General features: G+C 44.1%; 1 protein-coding gene across 8 annotated transcripts in view; it reads left to right on the top strand.

Annotated features, from left to right (window-relative positions):
* The window catches only part of LOC144791723 (disintegrin and metalloproteinase domain-containing protein 9-like), a 2,314,109-nt gene that overhangs the window by 225,908 nt on the left and 2,062,877 nt on the right, over positions 1-25,324 (top strand). For all 8 annotated transcript variants that reach the window (XR_013602453.1, XR_013602452.1, XM_078666491.1 and 5 more), the window contains one exon: positions 12,697-12,775. Coding sequence is in view for 6 of the 8 variants with exons in the window: in XM_078666491.1 (XP_078522617.1) it covers positions 12,697-12,775 (79 nt within the window). In the remaining 2 variants the exon portion in view is untranslated. The remainder of the gene's footprint in view (positions 1-12,696; positions 12,776-25,324) is intronic.

The raw sequence follows: 25,324 nt of genomic DNA on the forward strand, positions 1-25,324 counted from the left end.
ATTTCTCATTGTAAACCTTCAAGATCGGCACTAAGGATTTACTCCCTAATCTTCTATCAAAGTCCAATGTTGCCCATGCTGCCCTTGCTAGCGTATTTTTCTTAAGTGTCTGCTGTGCCACCCAAGTACAAGTTTTGTCAAATAGCACAAACAGATATGGGTAGGTTGCTACATTGGACAACACCCCACCTTTACATATGAGTGAGTTCTTTTTGCGCTTTGAATTACCGGACGACATTATGTGTGATTTAGTAAACAGAAAGGTCTAAAGTGACCATAAAATGGATAAAAGAGTAAACAAGACATTTCAGTGCTATTGGTGTCATGGCAAGTAAAACGGCATCATCTGCATATAAAAGGGCAGGGATGGGTTTAAGACCTACTCTTGGTGTGTCCATACTTGCATCACATAAAACGGACCCTAAATTATTTATGTACATAGTAAATAGGACTGGTGCAAGAATGCATCTGTGCCTTACTCCTCTATTTACCTTCCATGAATTTGTTAAGGAACCATTATCATTGTATCTTGCAGAGGCAGTTAAATTAAAATGAGACCAGTGTAAGAAATATACCAAATTTGCATCCATACCTATTTCTAACAATAAAAGCCATAATTTAGATCTGTTTACTCTGTCAAATGCGGACGGCAAATCCATAAATGCCATAAACATACAGCCTTTTTTGGCTGAGGTGTATTTACTGATCATCATTTATAAGTTCATACACTGGTCCACCGTTACCATACCTTTTCTAAAGCCAAATTGCAAGTCTGATAACACATTTCTTTCTTCCAGCCAATTACTTAGATGATCTAAAATTACTTTGCCCATTATTTTTGCTGCAGAATCTAATAATGAAATCGGGCAGTAACATGCTGGGTCATCTCTAGCACCCTTTCTAAAAATATGCAAAATCACCGCTGTAGACCAGGAATGAGGTAAACCTACCAATATAGCAGCGTTAAAAACATTGGTTAAAATTTTTGCCCATGTACTTTAGTCTGTTTTATAAAGGTCCACAGGTATTCCGCCAGGAGCTGGGGCTTTTGGTACGGATGCATCATCCATTGCTTTCTGAACTTTGTTCACTCTAAACCTAAGGAAAGCGGTACGGTAGAGGGTACCCAGGATGATTCAGTTTGATCTACAGCCACCTCCGCTTAGATCTGCACGAAGTGGCTGACCCATCTATCCGCGGGGATAACACATTCGGTTCTCGTTGTGTGGTCGTTCTTAAAAAAGGGGCTATTTACAACCTTCCAAAATTTACAACTATTGGCAAGGGTACTTGCCTGGTTAAAATCCTCCCATGCCTGTTCCATTATTTCCTCTTTCCTTAGCTTCAGAGCCTTGTTATATTCTTGACTACGTGTTTTAATCAATATGGAATCCCTAGGCTTATTTTTTAGTGCTACCATAAAGGCTTTGTGGCTTTAGAACAGTCTGCTTTAAACCCTTTTTTCCCCTTGGTACCTACTGGGTCTCCTTTACCAGTTAACTTTTTTGCAATCTGTTTTGCCAGTTTGTCAAATGCCTCTAGGACCTCCTCAGGCTCAGTATGGGTGTCGAGACATTGCTTGATGTCTTCATTACCCTTCGCATATAATTAGGTCAAGAAGTGCTCCGAAAAGATGGTCCCCCACCTAATTTTATGGGCCTATTCATTAATCTGGATTTCCCTATTCACTATGGTCATTAATTCAGCACCCCAGGTGACCATTAAACCTTTGAAATCTGCAATGATTGGGTTGTGGTCACTGTGGCTGGTCCATGAAGATATTACTTCCTTTGTGTTATGAAGTAATGGGGCAGACACCACAATATAATCAATGATTGTCCAACATGCCATCCCAAAAAAGGAGGGTATAGTCTCCACTTCATCCGTGTGTTCTAGACAGTTATTACTAGCAAAAATGCTTTCTACCAGGGTACCTTGGGGTGAATGTTCGAAATGAACTACGGTGGCCAGGTCATCCAGTGTCCCCGTCCAGTAAGCAGTTTAAAGGACAAAAATGTATATTAAAATCACCCATTAGAATGGTTTTGTATGGGGTGTGTCTGGCCTCTGCAATATCCTCTAAAAACTCTCAAGGGTGACCATATGCTCATATCAATTACTCTACTAAAGGAATTATAAAAATGTATAATCACCATGGTGGGTCTCCTGGGAAAAGTTCATTTAACTGCTAACAGGTTAGGGGATGTTCTGGGTAGGCCCTTAATTGAGCATGATAATTTAAGTGATATTAAAATAAGCAAACCTCCCTTAGCTGGTCCTGTAGTGGAGGGTGATGCAGCCTTAAAAAAGGAGGCAAAGCCACTCATCACAAATGAATTTGATGTGTCCCAAGTTTCTTCAATGCAATGATATATATATATATATATATATATATATATATATATATATATATATATATATATATATATATATATATATATATATATATATATATATATATATTACCTACTGGCGATAGCCAGTAGGTATATATAGTTAGGATTTTTTTCCTATGGGATTTTTGAAAATTCTATGTCGAATAACTTTGGCGTTTGAGGACAGAATTGGCTGAAATTTTCAGGAAAATGGAACATTTTGTTTCTGAGCAGCCCCTGAAAATTTGGGGGGGTTTCGTCAAGGGGGGGCCGAGAAAAAAGGGGGGTCCCAAAACGTGTTTTTCCCATGCAATTTTCCATAGGGCGGTTGGCCTCACTTTTAGCCTGAACGGCTGAATGGATTTACACCAAAATTGGCAAAATTGTAGGGACTGGTAGCCCGATGTGCCTTTGCTATGTCTCAAGATATAGGCTCCAGTGGTTTTTACGAAAATTAACTTTGAAAAATATATATTGGGCTACATTGGGCTATATATATGTTGGAGCCCAAATGTAGCCCAATGTAGCCCAAAGATGGCCACCAGAGACAAAAAAAACAAATGTAGCCCAAATATCAGCCAGATGTAGCCCAACTATAGCCCAATGACAGAATGTCCCAGAGTGTTCTAAAGAACAACTAGAGTGCTAACAGTCCTACTTTTTACAAAGGTATGGCACACCTGAAGCCATCTTGATTGGAATAAAGTGGTAACTCTTAAAACATTTAATTTAAAAAGGAACAAAATGAGGGGGTTCATTTTGCCATAGAAAGTATGATTAGCGAATATATGACGAAATCCCGCATACCATCAGTCCGCAAAAAAAATCCCGCATGTATTATTAGGCCGCAAATTAAAATAACGAAAACTTTTAGAACGAATATGCCTTTAGCATACACTAAACAACTAAACTACCCTAAACCCTAAAACACTACCCCCAGCATGACCCTACACTACACAAACAGTACAACACTACCCTAAACCCTAAAACACTACCCCCAGCATGACCCTACACTACACAAACACTCCAACACTACCCTAAACCCTAAAACACTACCCCCAGCATGACCCTACACTACGCAAACACTACAACACTACCCAAAACCCTAAAACACTACACCCCAGCATGACCCTACACTACGCAAACACTACAACACTACCCTAAACACTAAAACACTACCCCCAGCATGACCCTACACTACACAAACACTACAACACAACCCTAAACCCTAAAACACTACCCCCAGCATGACCCTACACTACGCAAACACTACAACACAACCCTAAACCCTAAAACACTACCCCCAGCATGACCCTACACTACGCAAACACTACAACACTACCCTAAATCCTAAAACACTGTTTTTGGAGCGTCCGGTTCGCGTACCGGGTAGCGTCCCGGTAAGCGTAACAAGGGGAAAACCAAGAGAAACAGTAAAAAAAAAATTAAGGGAATAGATTTCCAGCAAACTTGGCAAAATTGTAGGGACTGTTTGTTTGATGTGCCTTTGCAAGGCCTCAAGATATGTGCACGTGTGGATTTTGTCTAATTAAGGTTAAAAAAAATATCTATATCTGTAAGCGTGCTCCGGCACGCTTACGTTACGGGTTTTGTTTGCGCTGCAGAGCCGATACGTCACGGTTATGCGACGCGTCATGAGGCGTCTCACGTGGCTACGTGATACGTCACGTAATAAAGAATATATTTTACAGCTATAGATATTAACTTTTAAAAAACCAATGAAATTCACTGAAAAAACCATAGGTTATAGACCATATATAGTTAGGAATTTGCATTTACAAAACCTTGAAAATTCACTGAAAAAACCATAGGTTAGAGACCATATATAGTTAGCTGGACATTTTATTGACATAAAACCAAAGAAATTCCATATATAGTTAGTTGCACTAACTATATATCGCGCACCCGCAATCCACTGCTGATGATGTCACATATTACATCATTCATGACATGGTCAGTGACATCACTGATGACATCACTGATGACATCTCAAATGACATCACTGATGACATCACTGATGACATCTCAAATGACATCAGTGATGACATCATGACACACCAATACCAGTTATTACATACGCACTCACTGAATCCTACGTCTACACACACATTCACTCATTCACCCATACAATCACTCATACATACAGTCACTCATTATTACAACACTATCATATGCACTCATACACCTATGCAGACACTCACACACTGCCACTCATCCATGGAGTTACTCACACACCTAGTCAGTCCTGTAAAGAATCAATCACACTTCGATTTCCTCATCTATACAGTTAAACACAGAACACCATACTTTTCACACATATACTAACACATACTTACTCTCTTATACAATCACTGATACAAGTACACATTGATATGCACAGAGTCACACACCTCCCAGCCAGCCACACACACACTCAGTCTTCCATACATCCACTCATTCTTCAATATGTAAAACATATTTAAACTTTACAAAAACACACAGACACTAGATGATGTCATCAGTGATGTCATTTGAGATGTCATCAGTGATGTCATCAGTGATGTCATTTGAGATGTCATCAGTGATGTCATCAGTGATGTCACTGACCATGTCATGAATGATGTAATATGTGACATCATCAGCAGTGGATTGTGGGTGCGCGATATATAGTTAGTGCAACTAACTATATATGGAATTTCTTTGGTTTTATGTCAATAAAATGTCCAGCTAACTATATATGGTCTCTAACCTATGGTTTTTTCAGTGAATATATATATATATATATATATATATATATATATATATATATATATATATATATTCACTGAAAAAACCATAGGTTTCAGGAGTTATATAGTTAGGAATTAGCTTTTAAAAAACCTTTGAAATTCACTTCATTGAAATTGCTCCTATATAGTTAGTTGTACTAACTATATTTCGCGCACCCGCAATCCACTGCTGATGATGTCACATATTAGATCATTCATGACATGGTCAGTGACATCACTGATGACATCTCAAATGACATCACTGATGACATCATCCAGTGAATGTGGTTTGCTTCGTTATTTAAATATGCATTATATATATAGTAATTTGCATTGAAGAATAAGTAGATATATATAAATACATATTTGGATGGAGGATTTAGTAGCAGTGTAATTGACTGTTTACTTGACCAATTTATAATGTCTCACTAAATATAGTGGATAGTGACTAAACTGTGTGAATATCTGTATCACTTTGTCAGTTGTTGTGTAAACTGATTCTACAGTTGGTTACTAGCTATGTGAAAGTCTATATTAGTTATTGATTAGTTAACTGAGTATTTGTATGGGAGTGTGAAAGTGTGTGTGGTTCGGTGGGGGGTGTGTGACTGTCCAAAGATGTGTGAATAGTTGATTCAGTAGATATATGAAGTTAAAACTACATGTTCTAACAGTTGTTTGGGTGAGTGAATATCTTTATGGGTGTGGTGATGAACAAATATATTTCTCAATGGTACAGGTCCAACAAACTAGAAAAATAAAAGGCAGTGTATGTGTCAGTTGTTGTATATAAATAAGTATACATAAGACACAATGATTGTGTGAGTGACTGTATGGATAACTGTATACTTGTAATAATGATTTTATAATTCACTAAGTATGACTTACTATCTAAATGAATAGAAGAAGTGGTGTTTGTATAAGTGTTTTGCTAAGTAAATATGTAAGTATGATCCATTGTTTGCATAAGTGAGTAGGATGACTTCATATGTGAATAGGATGCGTGCTGTTGTTTAATGTCGATATAGATGTATAAGTATTTTTGATAGTGTTCTATTGTTCATTGACAGCATGTATGAGTGAATCCATAGGTAAGTGATTAGATGTGTGTATACATCTATGAATCACTGAGTGGATTTTTAGATACTTGTATTGCTGTGACAATGGATTTAAATATGATACTCTGTATTTTACAAAGAGTGATGAAAAATTGTAATAGTGTATGAAAAGGTGTATGTGATTGTCACGTGGATGATGTCATCAGTGATGTCATTTGAGATGTCATCAGTGATGTCACTGACCATGTCATGAATGATCTAATATGGGACATCATCAGCAGTGGATTGCGGGTGCGCGAAATATAGTTAGTACAACTAACTATATAGGAGCAATTTCAATGGTTTTGTATGAGTAAAATGTCCAGCTAACTATAACACCACTAAAACTTATAGTTTTTTGAGTGAATTTCAAAGGTTTTTTAAAAGCTAATTCCTAACTATATAACTCCTGAAACCTATGGTTTTTTCAGTGAATTTCAAAGGTTTTTAAATGCTAATTCCTAACTATATAAGGCCTGAAACCTATGGTTTTTTCTGTGAATTTGCAAGGTTTTTTAAATGCTAATTCCTAACTATATAAGGCCTGAAACCTATGGTTTTTTCAGTGAATTTCAAAGGTTTTTTAAATGCTAATTCCTAACTATATAAGGCCTGAAACCTATGGTTTTTTCAGTGAATTTGCAAGGTTTTTTTAAATGCTAATTCCTAACTATATAAGGCCTGAAACCTATGGTTTTTTCAGTGAATTTCAAAGGTTTTTTAAATGCTAATTCCTAACTATATAAGGCCTGAAACCTATGTTTTTTTACAGTGAATTCGCAAGGTTTTTTAAATGCTAATTCCTAACTATATAAGGCCTGAAACCTATGGTTTTTTCATTGAATTCGCAAGGTTTTTTAAATGCTAATTCTATTAGCGGATAACGTTTTTATATATTAAAACGTTTTTTAAATCTCAAATGCCTGCTTTGCTAACAGAGTTTTTAAGCACAGGCTCTTTTGTCTCTGGTGGCCATCTTGGGAGACTGCATATCAGAATTTTTTTAATGAAAAATAAGAGGATTTGAGAAGTCACTCAAAATGTGCCCTAATTTTTCTTTCTTCAGCACTAATCATAATTTCTATGGCAAAATGAACCCCCTCATTTTGTTCCTTTGCAAATTAAATGTTTTAAGTGTTAACACTTTATTCCAATCAAGATGACTTCAGGTGTGCCATACTTTTGTCATAAGTAAGACTGTTAGCGCTTTAGTTGTTCTTTAGAACACTCTGGGACATTCTGTCATTGGGCCATAGTTGGGCTACATCTGGCTGATATTTGGGCTACATTTGTTTTTTTTTGTCTCTGGTGGCCATCTTTGGACTACATTGGGCTACATTGGGCTACATTTGGGCTCTAACATATATATAGCCCAATGTAGCCCAATATATATTTTTTCAAAGTTAATTTTCGTAAAAACCACTGGAGCACATATCTTGAGACATAGCAAAGGCACATCGGGCTACCAGTCCCTACAATTTTGCCAAGTTTGGTGGAAAACCATTCAGCCGTTCGGGCTAAAAGTGAGTCCAACCGCCCTACGGAAATGAACATGGGGAAAATACGTTTTGGGACCCCCCTTTTATCTCGGCCCCCGCTTGACGAATCCCCCCCAAACTTTCAGGGAAGGACCGGAGCGCCACGAGGCAAAGTTAAGGAAAATTTCAGGAAGATTCCTCAACCGGCGCCAAAGTTATTTCCAATAGAATGTTGCGATTTCCCTATGGAAAACAATCCTAACTATATATACCTACTGGCTATCGCCAGTAGGTTTATATATATATATATATATATATATATATATATATATATATATATATATATATAATTGTTATTTGTATGATACCCACCATCCACAAAGTTACATTTGAATACATATTCTTTACTACTGCTTGCTGTTCTGATTCAAGCATGTGAATCTATGAAAGATCCAATACTGGTTAAGAAAACGAGTTACTTACTTGTAACTTCAGTTATCCAGTATTGGTATCTTTCATAGATTCACATGCGACCCACCCTCCTCCCCTTAGAGGCTTCCCTTATTATTATAAATACTCTTGTCACTTGTGCTAGAAAATCTGAGGGTCTTGCCTCTCTGTGGAGTGTTCTTGAGGGTGCTGATGTCTGACTGGCTGTGTTTTGACTTTGGTTCTTTTTACAAAAGAACATGGATGGGCTAATGCAGTGATGGTGCAATGCATTGTGGCCTACGGCAAGATATATTACTGCTGTTTTAAAATTTACAGTGAGACTCCCAACGGCAGGGTTGATTCAAGTATGTGAATCTATGTAAGACACCAATACTGGATAACTGAAGTTACAGGTAAGTCACTTGTTTTCTTCCTTTATACTGGTTCTATGATCCTGATGTTTCAGCCTCTGTCCTGGGCCCTAGTAAGAGTGGTTCAGAGACTTCTTGGCATTTTGGCATCCTGCTCTTCGACTATGCCAGGTGGCATATGTGGGCTCTGCAGTGGAATCTGAGTCCTCCGTGGGTCCAATACAAAGGAAACCTGTGGGTTTTCAACCAGGTTTCAGAGGAGACTGCAATGGATCTGCAGAGTTGGCTGCTCGACCAGCCTGCTCGACCAGAATGAGACCAGCGGCAAACCTCTCTCCCTGCCCCATTCAGATCTGACGGTAGCAATGGATGCACCATTGGTGGCTTGTGGAAATCATCTCGGAGAGGTGAAGATCAAAGGACTCTGATTTGGAGTCTGGGTTCCAACGGAGACCAGTCTGTTGGAGTAGTGGTCCAGTCACCTTCTGTTCAGGGCCTTTGTGCCATCCATCAAGGGGAGGCTGGTAGAGGTTCTCACGGACAACACTACTGCCTTGTAGTTCTGCAACAAGCAGGACTGAGTGGGGGATTCTGTGCCTCTGGATTTGGCTGGAGCATTATGCCATCTCCCTGATCGTGAACCACTTGGAGGAACCTTTAAATGCCAGGGCGGACGAGCCTGGCTTGCAGTGCTTGACGGCTCACAAATGCTTATTTATTATAGCTCAATATGGCAAAGTGCATCTTGCAACATTGAAGAGTTGCTGGAGTTTCCAAGAAGGCTTTCTCTGGGAGATGCTTTCTGGCTAGAGTGGAGCATAGGACGCCTGTATGTCTTTTTGCCTCTGCCTTTTCTGCCTCAAGTTTTAAAGAAGATTAGAAATGACCGGGTCTCAAATCATCCTAATGGCTTTGGATTTGGCCAGGAGAGGGTGGTACCAGGAAGTTCTGGGCATGAACATCATTCCTTAAATCAGGCTTCTGCTTACGGAGGATCTTCTGTCACAGCAGCCAGGCAGAGTTCTGCATTCCAGCCCCTGCAATTTACACCTTGATTTATGTATAATGAGTGGCAGCAGGTAACTTCATTTGACATATCTTCCGAGTTTGTGGATGTTATCTTTGAAGCATGACATCCTTCCACAAAGTCCGTTTACGTAGAGCGCTTGGAAATATTTGTTATCTGGAGCCTACAACATATTTTATCGCTTGAGTGAGCTCCAAGCTTTTGGGGTACAGCTGCTTTACTCCACATTTTCCCAGACAAACTGATTTTGAGGAACCGGGTTGCCCTTTTGTAAAAATCTGTGTCTTCCTTTCACATCCCCCTCCAAACATTCTTAAAATTGCCTCACCTCTCAAAGAAGGGGAGACTATATTGGCTGGATCTCAAGAGAGCCTTTACATCGAATGCACCAAAGACCATTGGTGGACAATCAGATTCTTGTGGCGTTCTCCGGAGCAAAAAAAGGAATAGTGGTGGAAAAATTGACTTTCAGTAGCCTCCAGAAGTGTGGACTTATTACAACAGGGCAAAAGCTGCTACCACTGCTTTGGCACACAGACTGCTTGTTCTTGATATCTGTCAGACAGAAATGTAGGTATGATGGGTCCCTTTGACGGAACACTATTGCCTTGACAGCCAGGTCGATATGAAGGGCATTTCACACTTTCTGCTCTGCAGGACTTTTTAATCTAAGCCCATTCCACTTACCATCTACCTTGGGAAGGCACTGCTTTGGTATCTGTTCTAAAGGTGAGAAATCTGCAGTTAGTATTATTTTACCAGCAGAACAGGTTGCTTGCCTTCAGTAACACTCTTTTGGGTGGACTCTCTGTTTAACTGTCGATTCCTCCCTGGCCTCCCAGTTCTGTGAAATGAACTCTATTTCCATCTATAAAAGTTCCAACTTAGAGTTCTGGTTAGCGGTGCTTCTGGTTTTGTGCTCTGCGTCCAAGGGCGCTGATAGAGTCAAGAAAGACAGTGACCTCACTGTGCAAGGGTGGTGCCTACACGTGGCTTTTTTTGTGACTTCTGGGGTGGGACAGATTCACTGCGGAGCCACATATTGGAGTGTGGGATCTCTTCTGTGAAAGCTTTCCAAATCCAGTCTGGCACCTGGGGGATATTCTAAAGGTAAACAAACTGTGGTTAGATAGACTATTCACTAGAATGAGCTTCACCAAAGGGTGTTAAGTGCTCTTTTAATTTTGCTTTACACTGAATACTACGAGACAAATAGTTTATCTGATGTATTAACTAACGTTTGCTTATTAGTTGCAGCGTTTACTTTATTATTTTCGCCATTTAGGTCACTCTATTGGAGGGGTACACACAGGGCGGGACCCTGTGTTGTCCTGAAGAAAAGCTCTGGCGAGGCTCGAAACATGTTGACGTTTACTAGGGACCCCTAACCTACTATAGTTAGGTTCTCCCAGTATCTTACCCGTTTTTAGACATACCGACTAGGAGCCAGAATAAAGTTAATTTGCCCATTAGTTAGGTATTTTTAACTCACTTCTTCCACTCCACAACATCATTGAACTACACATAGTTCCTCGAAAAAGTGCTCCTACGTAACTTCGCAAGTCGCAGCACGCCTCAATCCGCAGCAGATTGAGATGGCCCCTCTGATGAAGCATGTTACCAAGCCTGGTGAGTGAGGGGACTTAAGAAAGTAAATCTTTCCTTTCCTACTGATTTTCCGACTCAGAGTGAGCGAAGTTTCCTTTTTACTAGGTTCTTTATCCGACATCTCGGATTTTGTAGGTCTACTATTGTATTATGAGGGTGGACCTAGCATACCCTTCTACTTCCCCCTGTTTTTTTGACCTTCGCAGAGAGACAACGGGGAGTGATTGTCGGCGCTCTCCGCCTGCAAGCAGGAAAGGGTAAAAGACGTCAGTCAGTGGCCAGCAAGACACTTTACACAACACCTTAATTCAACAACACTCCTTGAAGAGACAACTACGTGGTGCAAGCGCCGTGTGGGTCCACAATCCGCATCGTATGAAGAGCTTCAACCCTAGGATCCCATCGGTTCAGAACAGTCATAAAGACCGAACTTTTTTTTTCGGTTTCATATAGCGCAAACTCGGCTCTAGAAAACTGGAGCGCTTTACGCGAGAACTATATTACAAGATCGATTTTTTTTTTGCTGGGCATTTGGAGGTTAAAGAATGTGCCCAGAATCACAGGATGTTGATTTGATGCTAGGACTCCAACGAGGTTCCCAAAGTCTCAAAACGGCAGCTCTGCCCACATCTCCCCCTTTCTTTTCAGCTTTTTACACAAGCTTTTAATTAAGTCTAACACTAACTGAAACTATCGAGGAAACGACAAAAGCATGTCGGATCTGGGCCCCTCATAAACATCAGGCTGGACTCTCATTGTGTTTTTTACTTTCATGACTCCCTTTTTTCGTTTCTCTTCCATCACTCTGAGGTCAAGTTTAACACTTTGTAAAGCTACTCAATAAATAAGCATTGGCATAGCCAATAGGTTTTGCCTCTTGGGGCCTTGTAAGTAAAAAAAAACTGAAGTATAAGACTTCACGTGTACATTTACTTCGTATTTAGGATGCAGTAAATGTAAACGTGAAGTCTTACACTTCCGTTTGTTTTTTTTACTTACAAGTTCCCAAAGGCGAGACCTATTGGCTATGCCAATGCTTGTTTCTGTTGCCTGTACAGTCACTCACCTATTGATCCCTGCATGTCTTCCTGCGTAATGCTTGAATTCACTAATCCATTCCTGCACCTAATAACATGCCTGGTCATCCATCCATGGTGTCACCCTCCTTTTAATTCACCTATATACTCACTTATGTATCCATGCATTCTCACATTCACCTAATTACTTATCCGCATAACATCTGCAATTGCTAGTAAATGGAGAATGTGTAAAAAAAACATTCAAAGAGATTGGCTTTACCACTGCTTGTTCCCCATGCAAGTACCTGCATCCTTACCAGCTTTGATGTTAGTTGAACACAAAATATTGTGTAATTAAACGATTCTCGTTGTAAAAATTATTGAAAGTTTATGGAATAAAATTAGAATGCTCTTGTTACTTACCAGAACTGATGTGTTACTGTAGTTCGCTGTAAAAGAGAATTGTTAGGAATTCTTTGAAAGTCATATCCATTCTGAATAGTTTCTATTTTCCTTTGCAGGACAATCAAATCCAAAGACTTTTCCGTTTATACATATCGTGACAGGAAACGATTGATATATAAAGTGCCTAATTTCAAGGTATACTTTGGAGATTTCTAATCAGACTTAATTTTAAACACTTAATAACGCTATAGTTTTTTAAAATATTCATATCCCTTTCACACTGCATAGATGATGTACACTGTTCTGACTATAGCATGCAATGTGATTGTTAATCCTTATAAAACCACTCTGACACTGGGAGCAAAATGTGAACTTTCTGCTTTATTGATATCAGTGCAGATATACTTACAGTATGCTTGTGAACAAATGTATTACCAATAATTCCATGGAAATGATGTTTAATGTTTACAAACAAAAACTTGGAGCATAATAGGGTACGTTTGAAGTTGTACCCCTGATTGTCACTGCAGAACAAACATTCATTCCTCACTTTCTTAGAAACGTTCATATGACACTGTCAAAATTATAAATGAACTCAGAATAGTAGCAACTTTAATGTTGTTATTTTATATACATATTTGACCCATGTGAGAGCATCTGCCATACAGAAGAGAATACACTGGAATCTTTTTGTTATACTTTGGCTGTGAGGCCTATGTAGCTTATTTCGCCTGGTGCATGCTTGTTAGCATAGATTTATATTTAAATATCTGATAGAGACTTCTAACCTCAGATTCCTTATCTCAAAACATTCCCCATCAGTCAGACTGGTTCTGGAAACTTTTCAAGGAGTAGCTCTTCTGGTGGTAGGTGGCGTTGGGGTCCACGATGGAAGTGACCGGCGTGGGACTATATAAGTGCCATCCCAGCGAGCTGACAAACGTTTTTTTCTGCCAGTGTTGGGTATGTCCCCACAAAAAATGGTGGGTTTTACGCCCTGTGGTGTCTGTTGCAGGCAGATATGTCTGTGACATACCCTCACCTGGTTTGTCTTTGGTGCTTGGAGTCAGACCATGACTCCAAGTCCCTGTGAGGACTGCTGCACCATGCACCCTAAGCTGCTGAGGGAGCGCTTCTTGAAGCTGCTGTTGCCATGACTACTCTGCAACACTCCAATTCTTTTCCAGGGGATCCTCATCAATAGTCATAAGCACTGAATATTCCCGCCTATGTGCGGGACCCCGGAAACAATATAAAAATATATATGTAAAAACACATATATATAGCTCCACATATATGTACGTACATATATTATTTTTCTCATACCAATGCAGCCCCAAAAAAGAGGCTAACACAATGTAAAACCTTGTACATGTACTGCAATTATAAACGAAACAAAGAACACATTAAATCAAATATCCATTGAATTTTGAGTTTTAATGAGTAAAACCACTCATAACTCCTGAAAATTGCTCATAAAAAGACACTGTTAGCCCCAGGCTGCATTGAAAAGCAATAACATAGAAAATGAAAGCATTTTCAACAAAAAACTGGCACTGTGCCTTTAAGGCAGCCCTGACCCCAGGCTTCCCATCATGCCTCAGGGGTGACAAATAGGTCAGTTGTTCTTTCCGGCTCCTTCTGTCAAGACCCTGGTTATCAGCTCCCACCTTAGAGATAGTTATACCTTTTTTGGGCTCAATAAAGGTTATTTTTTTTCAAAATGCCTAAGGCTCTGTTTGACACCTGCCCTGTCTGTGGGCATAAGAAGGCTTGGTCAGATACACATCCAGTGTGTATTCGCTGTCTACCTGACTCTCATGAGGTAGCATCTTGTGTCCACTGCCAGTCCTTGTCATCCAGAACTATCAAGGACAGAGAAAGAAGCAGGATTTATGGACTTTCTAAGAGAGGTAGTTCTCCAAAGAGACTTAAGAAGCGGTCGACGTCGGAAAAAGTCCCGACCTGCTCTCCTTCGGCGTCTGGATCGGCGTCGAGGTCTCCAACGATGAAGAAGGTGAAGTCTTCAGCGTCGAAAGTCAAGAAAAGTCCGCTGCCGTCAACCGGGCGATGTGCAGCGTCGAGAGAGGTCACCGTTGAAGCAGGGCGGCTCAACGTCAGGTAGAGTTTTCGACGTCGAAGCCTCCGCCGTCACCTAGTCATCGGCGCTCGGCGTCGAGGCAGCCTCCGTCGTCATCTGGCTATCGATGCTCGACGTCGAGGCATCCTCCTTCGTCGCCAGGTCATCGGCGATCGATGTCGAAGCACCCTCCGTCGTCGCCAGGTCATCGGGGATCGACGCCGAAGAAGCGATCGACCTCGAAGCATCCTCCGTCGTCGCCAGGTCATCGGTGATCGACGTTGAGGGATTCTCCGTCGACGACCCATCGGCACTCGACGTCGAGGCATTCATCGTCATCGAAGGACCATGGCAGTTCGACGTCGAAGCTTCCTCCATTGGCGTCACACCATCGACGCTCGATGTCGAGGCATTCACAAACGTCGGCAGGACACTCGCCGTCGAGAGATGAACAAAGTTCGACGTTGGAAAAGCCTTTATGGACTTCACCTCCTCGGAAGTCGAAGTCAAGGCATGGGACTCCAGTGGTTCAGCCTCAACCAGTGGCGCAGCAGTCTCTAAGGTCGTCTGGATCCGCTTCAGCTGCAGGGGATGACCAGGGCTCGCAAGTGAGTGACAATCACGCTGCCAAGCGGAAGAGGTCTCCAGAGCAGAGGGACTCTCGCAGTCGCTCCAGGTCTGCGGCTGGCTCAGGTTCGGACTCTGTCCCAGATTTAATTATTTATAAGTCGGGCAGCGAGGAATCCAGACATTCGCAAAGGGATGCAACGCCTCCATCACACTCTCCAGTGAAAGATTCAGCTCCAAAGTCGCCTACTGTCAGGCTTTCACCGAGATGGTACAAGGCACTTCATCACTGGGCTAAGAACAAGGAAACAACGTATCGGATGCAGCAACCGTTCTCTAGGCCTAGAGAACGGTTACGCTCTCCGGTGAGGCAAAGAAAAAGATCACGCTCTGCAGTTCCCCAGAGAGAAAGATCACGCTCCCCAGTTCGCCAGAGAGAAAGATCACGCTCTCCAGTTCGCCAGAGGGAAAGGTCACGCTCCCCAGTTCGCCAGAGGGAAAGATCACGCTCTCCAGTTTGCCAGAGGGAAAGATCACGCTTCCCAGTTTCCCAGAGGGAAAGATCGCGCTCCCCAGTTCGCCAGAAGGAAAGATCACGCTCCCGGGTGCGAACCAGCAGGCGTAGATCACGATCAAGAAGCACAAGGAGAGAGCGAAGAACTCCTTCTACTTCTTCTTCCTCGACCCGCTCTCACAGAAACTACTCTCCTACCCTAACAGACTCTCCTTCAACGAGGGTATCTCCAATTGATGATATCTTCACTTTTCAGGACATACTTGGTAGGGGAGCTCTTCAGCTGGGAGTTACCTTAAAAGCTCTGCAGATCAAGACCTCAGTAATTTTTGAAACACTACAGCATAGGTCTGCACCCAAACCTCTCTGCCTTTGGTGCCGGGGATTAAAGAGCCAGTTATGGACATCTTCTTAACCCCAGCGACGGTCAAGGCGGCTCCGGCAAGGATTCTTAAAAAGTACAAATCTCCAGAGGACGAACCGCTATTCCTTAGATCTGATCCTCCCCCGGACTCAGTGATTATCGCGGCGGCGAGGAAGTCCAATGCAGTCGCCTCATCCTCCACTGTGCCTCCGGATAAGGACAGTAAGATGTAAGACTCGTGGGAAAGGCGGGTCTGCAATACATCAGCGGCTTTTCTCAAAGTTGCCAATGCGGAAGCCCTCTTGGGGCGTTATGACCGATCCCTGTGGGATTCTCTGCAGCGTTTTGTGGAGAAACTCCCAGCAGAGGATCATAAGGACTTTGAAGAGATCCTCCTGGAAGGCAGTCAAGTCTCCAACCAGGTGATAAGCGCCGCAGCGGATGGGGCTACCCTAGCAGCTCCTGGGTATGCTCATGGGGTAACGGCAAGGAGGTCATCATGGTTGCGCCTAACGGCTTTAAAACCAGAAGCTCAAGCGCACATATTGAACTTGCCTTTTTCAGGTACTTGGTTGTTTGGCACAAGTGCGGACGAAGAGATGCAGCGCATGAAGGCAGAGCTGGAAACTCTCAAGGCGGTGAGTCTTGAGAAGAAGAAGGAGTTCAAGAGGAAATTTCGCTCCTTCAACAAGGGCTCTACAAAGCAGCGGGTTCAAACCCCGAACTGGCAGAAGAGCCACGAACAGCAGGGGCAGCAAAAGTCCGAGTACAAAGGAAAGCGTAATTACAAGGGAGGAAGTAATCAACGCCAAGGCAACAACACCGGCAAGACTCAATCCAAGCAATGAGTCGTCTCTTCCCCCAGCGCCGTGAACCACTCCAGTGGGGGGAAGCCTGGCAAATCATTTGAAAGAGTAGCAAAGCATCACAAAAGACAGATGGGTGTTGTCTACGCTTCAGAATGGGTACTGTCTTCGTTTCATCATCTGCCCCCGATGTCAACATCAAATCATCAGCTGCACCTACTGCAAAGAGAAGTCGCCACTCTACTCGAAAGGTCAGCTATCGAGGGAGTGCCGGTCTCTCAGAGGGGAAAAGGGGTGTACTCCCGTTATTTTCTGGTCAAGAAAAAAGGACAGAAGGCAGAATACAGACCCATTCTGGACTTGCGAACACTAAATCTGCACGTCAAAAAGGAAAGATTTCGCATGTTGGCGCTTCACCAAATATATCCACATCTCAGGAAGGGAGATTGGATGTGTTCGCTGGACCTTCAAGATGCTTATTTTCATGTTCCAATACACCCCAGTCACAGAAGATTTCTTCGGTTCAGGGTGGGGACCTCCCACTATCAGTTCAAAGTCCTACCGTTTGGGTTAACACCTTGAATGCTAAGGCTTTTCCCGCTGGGTGCTGATATTGTTGTTTTCCCATTGTTCATGACAAGGTCAACTCGTCATAAGCACAGCTCCAGTGTACTGCATGACGAGCTGACCTTGTCATGAGCATCGAAGAGGTTAAAGTCGGCCCCTCGGGTGTTCACGAAGTGTGTTGCAGTGGTGGCAGCTGCTCTACGCCGCAGAGGGGTCTTCGTGTACCCATACTTGGACGATTGGCTGGTGAAAGGTCCTTCCCCAGTCAGCGTAAGAGATCAGTTCCAGACTTGTATACAGCTCTGCCAGAGACTAGGGCTACATGTCAACTTCGGAAAGTCAGTCATTCAGCCCACCCAGAGGATCCACTTCCTTGGAGCTCTTCTAGACTCCGAAGCAGGAAAAGTGTTTCCTTCGGAGGAGAGACAATCATCAATCACCCAGAACTGTCAACTGATTCTTCGCGGCAAGGCTCAGAAAGTGCGCAGGATTGCCTCCCTGCTAGGGTCGATGGCGTCTTGCATCTTCCTGGTCCCGAATGCCAGACTTCGAATGCGTCCTCTTCAGCAGGATCTGGAGGACAAGTGGGGTCAGCAATTGGCTCGCTGGGACGATCACATCACCATCTCAGACGCAGCTCGAGCTTCTATTCCGTGGTGGACAAAAGCTCAGAATATGCAGGTGGGAGTCCTGTTCCACCAACCTCCCCCTGTGCAAACACTGATCACGAACGCTTCCCTTCTGAGCTGGGGAGTGCACATGAGCCCACTGCAGGTGCAAGGTCAGTGGTCACACAAGGAAAGCACTTACCATATCAACATGCTGGAGCTGAGAGCAGTCCACCTAGCTCTCAAAGCGTTCCTCCCCTCAATCCAAGAGGCATCTGTGCTAGTACAGACGGAGTACACTACCACGATGTACTACTTGAACAAGCAGGGGGGAACGCGCTCCCGGACGTTGTCGTTGGAAGCGCAGAGGATCTGGCATTGGCTTCTGGCTCGCAGGCTGTCTGTCACGGCGGTGCACCTTCCAGGAGAGCAAAACGTGAGGGCAGACGCTCTAAGCCGTCATTTCGACGACAAGGAAGACTGGGTTCTTCACGACGAAGTGGTAGAGGAACTTTTTCAATCCTGGGGTCGTCCCACCATAGACCTGTTCGCGGACGACCAAAACGCCAAATGCCAAAGCTTCGCCTCCAGGTTCCACCAGCCAGGCTCGAGAGGGAATGCTCTTTTGATCGACTGGTCAAACGAATTTGTGTACGCCTTTCCACCTCTCCCGTTGATTCCGAAGGTGGTGAGCAAGCTAACACACTTGTGCACAACAATGATTCTGATTGCTCCCGATTGGCCCAGGCAGTGGTGGTACACGGACCTGCTTCACCTGTCAGTGACTCCTCACAGAGGCTACCATGCAGGCCGGACCTGTTGTCCAAGATGGACGGGAGGATCTACCATCCCAACCTTCCGTCACTGAGCTTGGCAGCATGGCTCCTGAGGTCATCCAATACGGCCATCTAGGTTTGCCAGAGGACTGCATGTTCATTCTGAAAGAGGCAAGGCGTCCTTCCACCAGACATTCGTATGCATGCAAGTGGAAGAGATTCTATATGTGGTGTATACAGAATAGTCATGATCCGATCAAATGTCAAGAAGAAGCAGTTCTTCCTTATTTGTTGTATCTGGCTAAAGCAGGTTTTAAAATTTAATTCCATCAAGGTGCACCTAGCCGCCATAACTGCTTATAAGCGGTCACCTTCTCAAACCTCTTTTTCCCAGCTAACATCTGTCAAGGACTTCCTGCAAGGGTTGAAAAAAGTATACCCTCCAGTGCGTCGTCCTTCTCCACCCTGGGAGTTGAACCTGGTGCTATCAAAGTTAATGGGTCCTCCTTTTGAACCCATTCACAAAGCTACTTTACAACATCTTTCAAGTAAAGCGGCTTTTTTGGTGGCTATCACGTCAGCTCGCAGAGTGAGCGAGATTCAAGCCCTCTGTGCATCAGAACCCTACGCGGTGTTCCATTTGAATAGGGTGGTGCTGCGGACGCATCCATTTTTTCTGCCTAAAGTGGTGTCAGATTTTCATGTAAATCAGACCATTTCTCTGCCCACTTTTTTCCCCAACCCCTCTACTCCAGCTGAGAGGGCTCTGCATTCTTTAGACCTGAAAAGGGTTTTAAAATTCTATCTTGACAGGTCTAAAGTGATTTGTCATTCTGATCATCTTTTCGTTAACTATGGATCGATCAGGACAGGCCATGCTGCCTCAAAACGTTCCATTTCCAGATGGATTGTTTCATGTATTAAACTTGCTTACCAGCTAGCGCAAAAACCCCTGGGGTTTTCTCCCAAGGCGCATTCCACCAGGGGAAGAGCTGCAACTGCAGCCTTTCTCAATAATGTGCCCATGTCTGAGATCTATAAGGCGGCGACCTGGCGGTCCGTCCATACATTTACCAGACATTATTGTCTTGATTCTGACACGAGAGCAGATACCCAAGTAGGCCAAGCCTCCTTGCGGAATCTGTTTAACAGCCAGTCTGGGCTGTGATGTTGGGTCTTTTAAGGTAGAAGATGTACTTCTTATTTACCTGCAGGTGGTTGTTGGGCTTGCTATTCTATTCAGTGCTTATGACTATTGATGAGGATCCCCTGGAAGAGAAGGATAAGTTACTTACCTGTAATCCTAGTTCTCTTCCAGGTGTATCCTCATCAAAGTCATAAGCAACCCACCCGCCTCCCCAGGTAAATGAGAGCTGTACGTTTTTATATTTGTATTTAGCCCTGACATCAGGGTTATGCAAAGAACAACTGACCTACCTGTCACCCCTGAGGCATGACGGGAAGCCTGGGGTCAGGGCTGCCTTAAAGGCACAGTGCCAGGTTTTTGTTGAAAATGCTTTCATTTTCTATGGTTTTGCTTTTCAATGCAGCCTGAGGCTAACAATGTCTTTTTATGAGCAATTCTCAGGTGTTGTGAGTGGTTTTACTCATTAAAACACAAAATTCAAAGGATATTTGATTTAATGTGTTCTTTGTTTCCTTTATAATTGCAGTACATGTACAAGGTTTTACATTGTGTTAGCCTCTTTTTTGGGGCTGCATTGGTATGAGAAAAATAATATATGTACGTACATATATGTGGAGCTAGATATATGTGTTTTTACATATATATTTTTATATTGTTTCCGGGGTCCCGCACATGGGCGGGAATATTCAGTGCTTATGACTTTGAGGAGGATACCCCTGGAAGAGAACTAGGATTACAGGTAAGTAACTTATCCATCTCGGTCATGTGGGAGGTTCCAGGACCGTTCACAGAGCCACTCTTGGCGTAAGTCATAGTTGGGCAAGTACCACATGAAGTTAAAAAAAAATCCAAGAAAGTGAAACACTTCATCTTCTCCGCATCAGTCCAGGTCATTGAATGAGTTGGGGAAACGTCACAAGTCACGGCTCAGCTCCACTACAGAGCCTATACCTGTGTCCACTCTGCACCCCTAGAATTTCTCGAAGCTGGAGTGATCTCTGCCCTACTCAGGGTTTTATGAAGCCATGCACCTCACATTTTGGCCACCCAACCCCTCTGTAGTGCCTTTGGGCCCGCGGGTATGGCAGGGGCCACCACTGGATTCCCAACAGCAAATCTGCCCTCAGCGCCAGTAAGGACCCTTGGATCCCTTAAGATCCAGAATGGGTCTACCTGCTACCTTGCATGGAGACCGCACAAATCAGTTGTAATCTGCATTGCTGAGGCCTTGTGCTAGCACCGGCCCCATCGTTATACTCGACTCCAATACTGAACCAGATAGGCATCGCCCAACACCAATTTCGGCCCCACCTGGATCCAGGCCTTCAGAGTCTGAGCCAGTGCCTTTTTGCTTTGACAGACCTGGAGAAGGATACAGTTGGGAAGGGGTTCCCGGACCCTTATTGTACCCCCTCACCCCCTTGAGGAGCCCAAATACAACAGGTAGGTGGAATTGGTGAGTCTCTCCTCCTACTGTGGCTGTGGAGGAAGAGGCTGCTTTGCCATGATGGTGCGGAGGGTGGCCCAGGTCATGGTCCTTCATATGCCCTCGGTGGCAGCCAAGACGGACGTTCTGAAAGAGGTGCTTCAACTGCGAGTTGCCCCCTCAGAACTCTTCATATTCAATGAAGCCCTCACAGATGTCCTGCTCTGGGGCTGGGCTAAGCCCTGCAAAGGTGCTCCTGTGCTCTGGACACTTGCCTGCCGCCATCACCCCAGTTTTGAGGACCCAGTGTTCTTCACCCCTCACCCCAATCCTGAGAGTCTAGTTGTCTAGGCCTCCTCGCTAAAGTGTACCCTGGGGCATCCCCTACCACTCCATTGGATAGGGAAATCAAGAGACTTTACACCTTTGGCAAGCAGATTTTCTCTTCGGCAGCCTAGCAATGTGGTTTGTGAACACCGTACACCTCTTGGGCAAATACACCCACAAGGTTTGTGACTCGGTCCGAAGTGCTGCTAGTGGTTTCGTGTGAGGACAGAACCATACTGTCACAGGCTATTTCAGATGGCAGGGATGCAGCAAAGTTCACTATTGGCTGTGGACTGGGGGCAGCCGACTCGCAAGGCAGCGGGATTGTGTTATCAGTGCTACTTAGTTGCCACGCCTGGCTGAGATCCAGTGGCTTTTCAGGGGAAGTCTGAGCTTCCCTTATGGACATGTCCTCTGAAGGCACTTACCTTTTCATCGACAAGGTGGTTTTATCGCTTGAGTGCTTTAAGGACTGCAGAGCCGCTGCCCTTTCCCTCTGACTTTCTATGGACCCATCCTAGCCTGCCTTTCGCTCCTTCTGTGGTTACGTTAGGGGTTACTAGCTGGGTCCATTTCCACCCAGCCTCACTGTCCAGCAGGCTACCCTGACCTCTGGTGGCAGAGGACACTGTTCCCAGAAATCCTCTGAAACAACAGCCTGAGGCCGATCCAGTCCATCACACTGTCTGCAACCGCAGCCTTCAAACTCCTACCATCACCGGCACCCAGAGGGTGACAGCGTTAGCCACCACCTGCCCCACTGGTAGTACATAAGATTGGTCAAGTGGGTTCTCCAAATTGTTCAGTGGGGTTGCTACATCTCCTTCTTTGAAACCCGGCCGCCCATGCCACCTTCCTTTGACTGGCAGGTGGAGGATCACTTCTCCCTGCTTTGGCAGGAAGTACTGGCTCTTTTAGCTAAAGGTGACGTCAAAAGGGTGCCGGCAGCAGAAGTAGGTTGCGGTTGCTATTCCTGTTACTTTCTGATGCTGTCCTATCCAAGACCTACACCTTCTCAATGCCTTCCTGAAGAAGGAGAAATCCAAAATGCTCACTTTGGGTCAGGTTCTGTCTGCTCTGGATCCCTGTGACTGGATGGTGGCGTTGGACTTGCAGGACACCTATTGCCATATTCCCATCCTGCCAACCCACAGACTTTGCCAATAGTTCATGGTGGGTCTGAAGCACTTCCAATTAGCAGTACATCATTTTGGCCTCACCAGAGTCCCTCAGGTGTTCACCAATGTGAAGGCTGGCATTTGCAGCAAATCTGCGGAGTTCGGGATCTGTGTCTTCCCCTACTTTGACGACTGGCTGTTGGAGGCAGGCTCACTCCAGGCAGTCATCTCCCACCTCAAGACTAAAGCAGACCTCTTGCACTCGCTGGGTTACACATTAAACCTGCTGAACTCACACCAGACTCCCTCTCTGATGCTCTATTTCATCAGAGCTACTCTGGATACAGTGCGGTTTTGGGCCTATCCTCCTGAATGGCGAGTCCAGATTATTCAAGTTAGGATACTGATGTTTCAGCCTCCAACCTGGATATCGGTGAGACTGACTGACTCTGAGGCTGATGAGAATCATGGCCTCCTGCATCCTGCTGGTGACATATACCCACTGGCGTACACAGACTTTGCAGTGGGGCCTCAAAGCTCAGTGTGCACAGCATCAGGTGAGTTTCTCTGACCTCGTCCAAATATTGAAGGGAACTTCAAAATACCTGCAGTGGTGGCTGACAAACCAAGATTGTGTCAGTGGCAGACCCATTCCCTTCCTTACCTAGAGCTGACTGTACTGACAGAGGCGTCACTCCGCAGCTTGGGTGGGCATCTTGGAGATGTGGAGATCAGAGACTCTGGTATCTGGTGAAGTCTCCACTCCACATCAGCTTGTTGGAGCTGGGAGTAATCTGAATGACATTGAAAGCCGTTCTTCCTTCAATCAAGGGAAGGCTTGTTAAGATGTTCTTGTACAAGGCCACTGCCATGTGGTACTTTTACAAACAAAGCCGATGGGTTGTGCATCCTTTATCAGGAGGTCCTGCGTTTCCAGACATGATTGGAATATCAGGGCATTTCCCTGATGGTTCAACATTTGGTGGGATCTCTGAACGCCAGATCAGAGAAGCTCAGCCGTTCATGCCTATTGGATTACAAATAGCATCTCCTTCTGCTGGTGGTGCAAGTTTTCTTACAAGAATGGGGAGAACCTTGGTCAGATCTATTCGCCTCCACAGAGAGCGCATAAATACAAGTACTTGTGCACGCTGAAATTTCCAAGGCAACTCTCGCTCAGAGATGCTTTTCGTCTCGATGTTCAGGGCTTCTGTACGCCTTTCAGCCAATAATACTCCAGCCCAGAGTTCACAAGAAGATAAAAAATGACTGGGCCTATGTCATTCTTGGTGCACCATATTGGGCGCAGAGAGTTTGGTATCTAGTACTCCCGAGTCCGAGCATCGGTCCTCTGATCAGGATGCCTTTTTGGGAGGATTTACTGTTGTGCCAACAGGGCAGGTTCATGCATCCTTACCTGTGCACGTTCCGCCTTCATGTATTGAGATTGAGCAGCAGCAACTGGCAGTCTTTGATCTTCCCTCAGAGGTCTGTGATGTTATTCTGTCATCCAGGTCTTCCTCAGCTAAGACAATATATGCCTACTGGTGGTCCAGATTTTTGGAATGTGCACCTCCAAACATGTCAATCCCTTTTCTGCACCTTTATCCGAGAGCCTGTTAATTATACTTTCCAAAACCCAACAAGGCTTTGCTTTGGGCACTGTTAAAGGTATTTTCTGTGCTTGCAGACCGACCATCTTTGTTCAAGTCACCTTTTATGACTTGGTTCTTGTAAGGCCTTCAACACCTGTTTCTGACAAAACCCTTCTTCGTGCCCTAATGGGACCTGAATCTGATCCAAACATTCCTGGTATGCTCATCTTTCGAGCCAATGCATAAAAGCCCAATTCGTCTGTTGACCATCAGAAAAGTTTCCCTGGTGGTTGTAACATCGACCAGGAGGGTCAGAGGACTGCAAGCATTATCTGTACATCCTCCTTGCACATCTTTTGTTTCCGAACAAGCTGGTCCTGAAAACGCATGCCTCCTTTCGACCTAAAGTCATCACACCCTTTCACTTAGGCCAGAACATCACACTGCCCACATTCTTTGCTCTGCCTCATCTTTCTAAGGAAGAGGAGAGTCTCCACCATCTGGACCCGAAAAAAGACCATTTTCGTTCTACATTGATCGTACAAAAGAGTTCCGGGTGAACGATCAACTTTTCATTGGCTTTCTTGGGACCAAGAAAGGAAAGTCCATGCAGAAATGGACTATCTCACAAACGATTGTACTATGCATTAAAACTTGAAATGCACTAACACGAAGCAACCCCTTTAGGGCTTGCAGGCTCATTTCACCTGAACCAAGGCTGCAACCACTGCGTTAGCTCACTATGTACCTGTCCTGTACACCAGTTGGGCAGCTACGTGGGCTTGGCTCCAGTTCTACATGTCTACCAGGACGAAGGCCCTAAAATAATACCTCAGCTCACCATTAAGT

The sequence above is a fragment of the Lissotriton helveticus genome, chromosome 11 (genome assembly GCF_964261635.1).
Source record: "Lissotriton helveticus chromosome 11, aLisHel1.1, whole genome shotgun sequence".
In the NCBI taxonomy this organism is placed as follows: Eukaryota; Metazoa; Chordata; class Amphibia; order Caudata; family Salamandridae; genus Lissotriton; species Lissotriton helveticus.